The sequence below is a fragment of the Phyllobates terribilis genome, unplaced genomic scaffold, assembly GCF_046119375.1.
Source record: "Phyllobates terribilis strain yellow unplaced genomic scaffold, ASM4611937v1 Scaffold_5__5_contigs__length_657084704, whole genome shotgun sequence".
NCBI lineage: Eukaryota > Metazoa > Chordata > Amphibia > Anura > Dendrobatidae > Phyllobates > Phyllobates terribilis.
In genome coordinates, this window is record NW_027362765.1 from 389,304,038 (window position 1) to 389,311,737 (window position 7,700).

Sequence of the window (7,700 nt, forward strand, 5' to 3'; positions counted from 1 at the left end):
GGAAATTTCAGCGAGCACCGCTATCTAAATGATCTAAACATAGGCAGCGCATAATTACTTGGACGGAGGTGAGGAATACCAATGCACTTGACGTGAAAAATAAAACCCTAAGATAAAGATCCCTTCTACTTGTCAGAGATCCCAGCAATGCATCGCACAAGGAATATCTGACAGCTTTCACGCCTCGAAGACGCAGGAGAGGTTGTGGTTCTCATTAAACTCCTCCATAGTTTTCATGGAATTCATCAAAGTTTTACGCTTGTCACTAAAAAGTCATTAAAGCGATTCCAACATGAAGAGCTTCGGGGGATAAACTGAGACTTTTCCATGGGATGTGAAAAGTTAACTCCGCTGGTGTACAACGGAGAAAATAATCTGATTTATGTGGAGGGGAAACCATCAAGAAGTTTGACATCTCAGGTTTTTCCTCCCATTTACTTCAATCTGGTTTATAGGTGATTATAGCTACGTTTTATAATATAATCACCCATGAACTGGAGGAAAACCCAAAATGTCAAACTTCTGGAGATGTATATATATATATATATATAAAAGCCTTCTACTCTGTCAACCAAATAAAGTATATGGTTCCTTAAGTTCTTAGTTCTGCTATAGTTACATTTCTTTAGTATGGGACCCTGTAACTCCTGGACCTTAATGCAAAATCTGCAACAGTGTCTATAAAAGTTTGATGTATTAATTATGAGGGGCAACATTTTGAACCCCTCGGATTCCAGGACTGAAACCTCTTTATCCCTTAGGCTACGTTCCCACAATGAGTTTTTGATGAGTTTTTTTTATGCTGCGTATTTTCGAAAAAATGCAAGTAACCGATTTTACTGAATGTGTGCAAAAATCTGAAACATTAAAAACTCCTCAAAAGCTCATAGTGAGAACGTAGCCTTATGGTTGCACCCCTGTAATGATAGGTAACAGATTATGACATTTTGCAGGTCACATCGTGACCACATTTTGTGGTTGCAATTATAAGGAAGGGGGAACTTTTGGGATGGAATTTCCAATATAAAAATGAACTTTTTGGGACAGAATTACCCAGAACGATTCTGTACCGGATACTCGCACTTTCTCTTACTGCATTCAGCAAATAATTTTATGGACTTTGTGCACTAAAGAGAATATTATTTGATATTTCAGAAGTTTTCTAGGTTAAAGGACTATTTCTGACCTATCTGTACATTTCTAGGGACAAATGGATGTTTAACTTTATTGTTTTTATCATTACAGGAACTTTTCACAAAGCTTAAAAAAAAGTTAAAACACTACAATGAATGAATTTTGCATGATCAGAAAGAACTGGGGCCTTTCTACAAGCGCCAAGTCATAGAAATATCTCACCTCAAACTAAAGAATAACTTTATACTGTAATAACTAATAAAACTGTACTGACAACGTACAAAACTTTTGGAAAAAAGCAGTAAATTTGGCCTCACTAAGACATCAGTGATTTTTCTCACATGCAAACAAATAGACTGATTTTCATCAGTGTTTTGGATCCGATTGTCATCAGTATTTTGGATCAGATTGTCATCAGTGTTTGAATAATAATAATTTTTTTATTTATATAGCGCCAACATATTCTGCAGCGCTTTACAATTCAGACAATTTACAGACATTATCGGCACTGTCCCCATTGGGGCTCACAATCTAGATTCCCTATCACTATGTCTTTGGAGTGTAGGAGGAAACTGGAGAACCCGGAGGAAACCCACGCAAACACGGGGCGAACATACAAACTCCTTGCAGATGTTGTCCTTGGTGGGATAAGAACCCAGGACCCCAGCGCTGCAAGGCTAACCACTGAGCCACCGTGCTGCCCCAATTGCCATCAGTCTTTGGTGTCAGTTTTTCCCAGAGTTTCATCACTTTTTCTTGTTTGCTACCAAAAAAACGAATTAAACTTTGTTTAGTTTCTCCTATCAAACATTAAAAACCGCACAGCACTAGGGTACAACTAGGACGCCATCCATGTGCTGTCCGAGGTTTTCACGGACTCGTAGACTTGAGTGGGTAGATTTGATCCATGACTTCACATCTGTATCCCTCTAGTAATAAGTCTTGGTCTCCAGTGATTGCTACATTGTGTATGTTTTTGCTTTTCTACTACATTCCCACGATGAGTTTTTAGTGAGTTTTTAATGTTGCAGTTTTGAAAAAACGCAAGTAATCTTACTTAATATGTGCAATAAATCTGCAACATTAAAAAGTTACCAAAAGCTCATGGTGGGAACATAACCTAAAGGTTGTAGGGTCACTCCCAAGTAAATCAAGTTATCTCCTATCCATGGGTTAGGAGGGGACAACTTACTGATCACCTGTGGAATACCAACCCCATGAATGGGGCTCTGGGGGCCCATCCTGAATGCAGCGGAGGGGCACATGCTCGGCCTCCGCTCCATGCATTTATTATGGAACTTATGAAAATAACTGAACATTGTCTAATTCTCGAGGTTCCAGAGACCTGTTCTCGGAATCGTTGGGGGTCCCAGTGGTCGGACCCCCAGCCCAGCTACTCTATCATTTGGGGGAATAACCCTTTAATAATCTATTTCTGCAGATATAAACAGCTTTTATATAATATACTATCCACTAGCACAGACCGGGCACTTTCCATAAGGTGTTTCCATACAGTACGGACAGGAAACATGCTCGAGGAATGATCAAACGTCATTGATCTTTTTTTTTACCATGGCCAATAAGATGCAGGATATTAGGGAAGACACAGATATGGCACTTCATGATGTATCCGGCACATAACGCCAGGGACCATCGCAGACTATACAGCTCTATACAGGGACCCATATTCATCACAAATGCATCATAACCAGACAAAATAAAACACCACAACCTGCAACCTCATGTTCTCAGCTCGATCAACCCCTGTAACTGCTGCAGAGAAAAAGACAAAGTGTCTACAATCATCTCCGATAACACCGACTATCTGCTCTCTAATAACACATACAACCCAACTATGCAGGATCTGACATTTCATTGCAACTTTTCCACATCACATGTAACAACCAACCATCTCACTCTCTTCAATAAGAAATGATCACACGTAGCAGAACTTAGGGGTTTGTTCACACTGAGTATTTTCAGCGTGGATTTTGGAGAGTATTCTGCTCCAATATTTATTGATTTTACTCACTTATATAGCGCCATTAATTCCACAGCGCTTTACAGACATCATAATCACTGTCCCCATTGGGGCTGACAATCTAGGTTCCCTCTCAGTATGTCCATATTAAAAATTACTCCAAATACTTTTTGAATAAGCTTCCCATTGACTTCAATGGTAAAAACTTACCTACAGTGCACCTAGAAAAAAGCAGCAACATGTCAATTCCCCCACCCCTCCAAAGAATAAAAAAAACCCATAAAACTAATAATTGACCACTGGATCAATAAAACCCCATGCACAAAAAATGCATTAAAATGCACAACAAATACTGCAAAAAAAACGTAGTATTTTTTTGACATCATTTTTCAGCCCTTGGTTTGTCACATGTAATAGAGCTGTTTCCTATTCATTGCTCCAAGGGTAATATCATTATGAGGCATTCAAGCTTTTACAGGCGACGCCGCTATAATATCTCAACTGCTCCATTAAGAATAATATGAAGAGTGTAATAATGGTGATGGGGGAAGGGGGATATGGTTAATGTAAGGCTACGTTCACACGATGAGCTTTTTCTTTTTCGAAAACATGCAAGTTACATTGTTACTTAATGAGTGCAGAAAATCTGCAACATCAAAAACTCACCAATAACTCATCACGGGAATGTAGCCTAAGGCTATGGCCCCCAAAATGGGCTTTTGGTGAGTTTTTGATGTTGCATCATTTCTGCACCTCTTATTTAAATTAGGTAACTTGCATTTTTCCATTGTGTTTTTACGTGCACTTTTTGATGCACTAAAGCCGCCTGTACATTTTTTTTACCTGCAGATTTTCCGCATTTAATGCATAGTCTATGGGGAAATTCCGCGCAGAAAGCTCAGCGCACCCACAAGAGAGAGATTGACATGTTGCGGATGTAAAACACGCACCGGTCAGTTTACGTTGAGTAAAAAAGAAGCACATTTGTCATCAGATTTCTATCCATCCCATCCACTTTGCAAGATGCTGCATCAAAAACGCACCAAAAGCTCATCGTGGGAACGTAGAGTAACAGTCCAAACAATATCCAAGGTGCAGGACTACTAAAACATTAGAAAAGAATCTTAGGAAGTAAATCTCCAAAGTTACAGGACTGCTTCCGCTTTGTATCTACCGTTTGCAAAATAGGTTAAAAAAAAAGCAATAAATAAAATAAAAAGCAACATAAATAATTGTATAAACCACATGCAACACAATAAATAAGCTGAATTCGCACAAGAAATGTTCAGCTACAAATCTAAGAACAGCTCTCGGCTCCTACTTACAGCCTCTCCGTGTTCCTTGGGATATTTTTCGGAACCATTTTTAGTCCTAACCCATGACAATCCACGGTGGTTCCGCTACAGGAGCACAGAGCCGGGCATCCATTGGCACATACTTGGCAGATGCTGCTCCAAGCCAGTATCCACACTCCAACTCTGAGCCACAATGAGAAGCTAGAATATCCCCTTACAGCCATGCTGCCAGAAGAAGGTTTCCAGCCTAAAGACTGCGCTGAGCCCTTTAAATCATCAAGAGTCCTGAAGCAAAAAAAAAAGGATCCAGGTAGCTTTACCCCCAAGAAAGAAAAAAAAAAAGAAAAAAAAATCCTTAGAAAATCCCAGAATGGAAGAAGAAAAAAAAATAATAATAAAATTAATAATAAAAAAAAAAGATTGTAACAATTGCAATGTTGTAATGTTACAAAGACTCAGTAATCCTTTTTCTTTTCCTCTTTTTTTTTTTTTTGCTCTCAGGCTGCTAGGAAAATGCTGCTCTCACAATGCAGCCAGCAGCTTCCTAATGCATTGGTCTCTGCAGGAAGTCTGCTCTTGTATTTCTGTGTCTGGAGGTCCCTGTGCACACTGAGCCTTATCTCCTCTGCTCTCTGTGTCTGGAGCTTGGTACCAGTATAAATAAGAGGGAGAGAAAGCGCACACACACACACAGGCACATAACAGCAGTCATCCATCAATAGAGAGACACACAAATATCAGGCTGACTCCTCCCTGCTCCCTCCTCCTGTCTGGTGTGCAGGGCTTTACCCCCTACAGAACAGCAAGGGGAGAGGAGGGGGCTCATTGACTAAACTCAGCCACTACAATGGCTCACAGACAGCACACAAGCACCGCTGGCAGCACTCAGCACCCTCTAAAATAACACAAATGACAAACAATAACTCAGAGTTTTCCCATCCTGTAAAAAGAAAACAAAAAAAACACTTTTTTATTTTTAGCTAAAACTTTTACTCTGGAGCTTCCACGTCCCACTGCGCCCAGCGGAGGGAGGATGCAGGACTGGAGTCAAACATATTTGATTGACAGCTCAGCTGGGACTTCACTACTACTATCCTGAGAGATGCAGAAATTCGGCTGCTCCTGTATTTCTCATAATTTTTACAAAAAAAAAAAAAAAATATTTAGCATTTTCTTAGCTAGAAGGATAAGGACGTATGTTTATGGGATTATTATTACTAGGCTGCAGTGGCCGGTCAGCACAAGAGTCACTTTCAGCACGTTCTGCGTTAATTGAAAGGGTTACACCCCCCAAAATGTCCCCCACACACGGATACCTCCACAGTGAATTCATTCACACAATTTGCCCCTATAATGCCCCCCACATGTACAGTGCCCCCAGCAAAGTATGATGCCCCCACACAATATGATTCCCCCACAGCCTCCACACAGTATGATGCCTCCACAGCCCCCACACAGTATGATGCCCCCACAGTTCCCCCAAACACATAATAAAACCCCCATGGGGACCCTTTCACATTATGCAGCCCCCATAGTTACCTCCTGCCCCTACAGTTTGATTCCCCCAAACACATAATAAAGCTCCCATAGGGACCCTTTCACATTATGAGGCCCCCATAGTTACCCCCTCCCCCACATAGTATGATGCCCCCTACAGTTCCCCCAAACACATAATGAAGTCCCCATAGTAACGCCTTCACATTATGAGCCCCCATAGTTGCCCCCTTTCCCTCCCACATTATGATGCCCCCACAGTTTCCCCAATCACCTAATGAAGCCCCCATGGGGACCCTTTCACATTATGCAGCCCCCATAGTTACCCCCTGCCCCTACAGTTTGATTCCCCCAAACACATAATAAAGCTCCCATAGGGACCCTTTCACATTATGAGGCCCCCATAGTTCCCCCCTCCCCCACACAGTATGATGCCCCCTACAGTTCCCCCAAACACATAATGAAGTCCCCATAGTAACGCCTTCACATTATGAGCCCCCATAGTTCCCTACTCCTCCCCCACAGTATGATGACCCCACAGCTCCCCCAAACACATAATAAAGCCCTCATTGGGACCCCTTCACATTATGAGCCCCCATAATTTCCTCCTTCCCCCCACAGTATCATGCCCCCACAGTCCCTCACACAGTATTATGCCCCCACAGTTCCTCACACAGTATGATGCCCCCACAATTCCTTCGAACAAATAATGAAGCCCCCATAGGGAACCCTTCACATTATGAACCCCCATAGTTCCTTCCTTTCCCCCAAACACATAAAGACCCCTGACTTACAGGACCCCTATCAGTTGCTTGGTCTGCCCCTATAGTGGTATGCCCAGATAGTATGTCATCCCCAATGCATACATAACTTACTGATCACTGGAGGTCTGAACCCAGAGACCCAAAAATCCGACTCCACAGAACCCCTGCGCTCGCTGTCTCTGTCTCTGTCCAACTACTGTGGGGACAGAAGTCAATAAGTCGTAAATAAACTTGTTGCTTGGGCTAAAATACATAAATACAAACTTTCTGATTGTTAGAGATAAGTGAATCTTTTGAAATTCAAATTCACCAAATTTGACCAATTTTTTTTTATATATTCATTTACGGTAATCAGTTCACTGCAATCTGCAGGTATGGCAAAGTCTCCAATTTGTAACACTCTGAGGTCTGTATCCAACACTTTTCAAGCTCTTTAATGCCAGCACAGCCTTAGTAATGTCAAAATGACCACAACATATAAGGCTATGGGTCTACTATGGTAGCTTTTCAGCACTGTTATGCTGTCACACACTGTCTGTAATGTTTATTCAGTATTTTACAGGTTTTTCACTTCCTATTTCTATTGTTAAACTGTGAGCAGTGCCGTCCTCTCACTATCCAGATTCACTACAAAGCAGCCGCTGCATTCCCTGCTGCGGCTTTTACATAGGTTATAACAGTCCCTCCTGATTGGTTGTGCTATATTATGTGATGTACTATCTGCAAGACATTATGGGTAAGACCATGCAGTCGCCCCTCATATGTTCCTTCTGCAGTGTGTAACATGCGGCAGCCATTTTTGGCACTTCATGCAAATCAAATAGCAAATTGTTCAAATTCACCAATTTCAGCCAAATCCTAAAAATTCAACACAAATTTGATTTGCACATCTCTACTGATTACACCTGAGCGGATTGTTATTCTGTGTGACCGTAGTACAGAGCATCCATGATAGACTCTCTTTTTCTTTATATGCTGGACGCATTTTGTGGACCATCGGTGTGCAAAAACAAAGTCAACCTGTCCGATATG

General features: G+C 41.5%; 1 protein-coding gene across 1 annotated transcript in view; it reads right to left on the reverse strand.

Annotated features, from left to right (window-relative positions):
* Positions 1 to 5,163, reverse strand: part of SLIT1 (slit guidance ligand 1) — a 382,364-nt gene extending 377,201 nt beyond the window's left edge. Inside the window, exon 1 of the mRNA XM_073684951.1 lies at positions 4,441 to 5,163. Within this exon, the coding sequence (XP_073541052.1) occupies positions 4,441 to 4,634 (194 nt within the window). The 5' untranslated portion in view covers positions 4,635 to 5,163. The remainder of the gene's footprint in view (positions 1 to 4,440) is intronic.
* Positions 5,164 to 7,700: the final 2,537 nt, after the last annotated feature.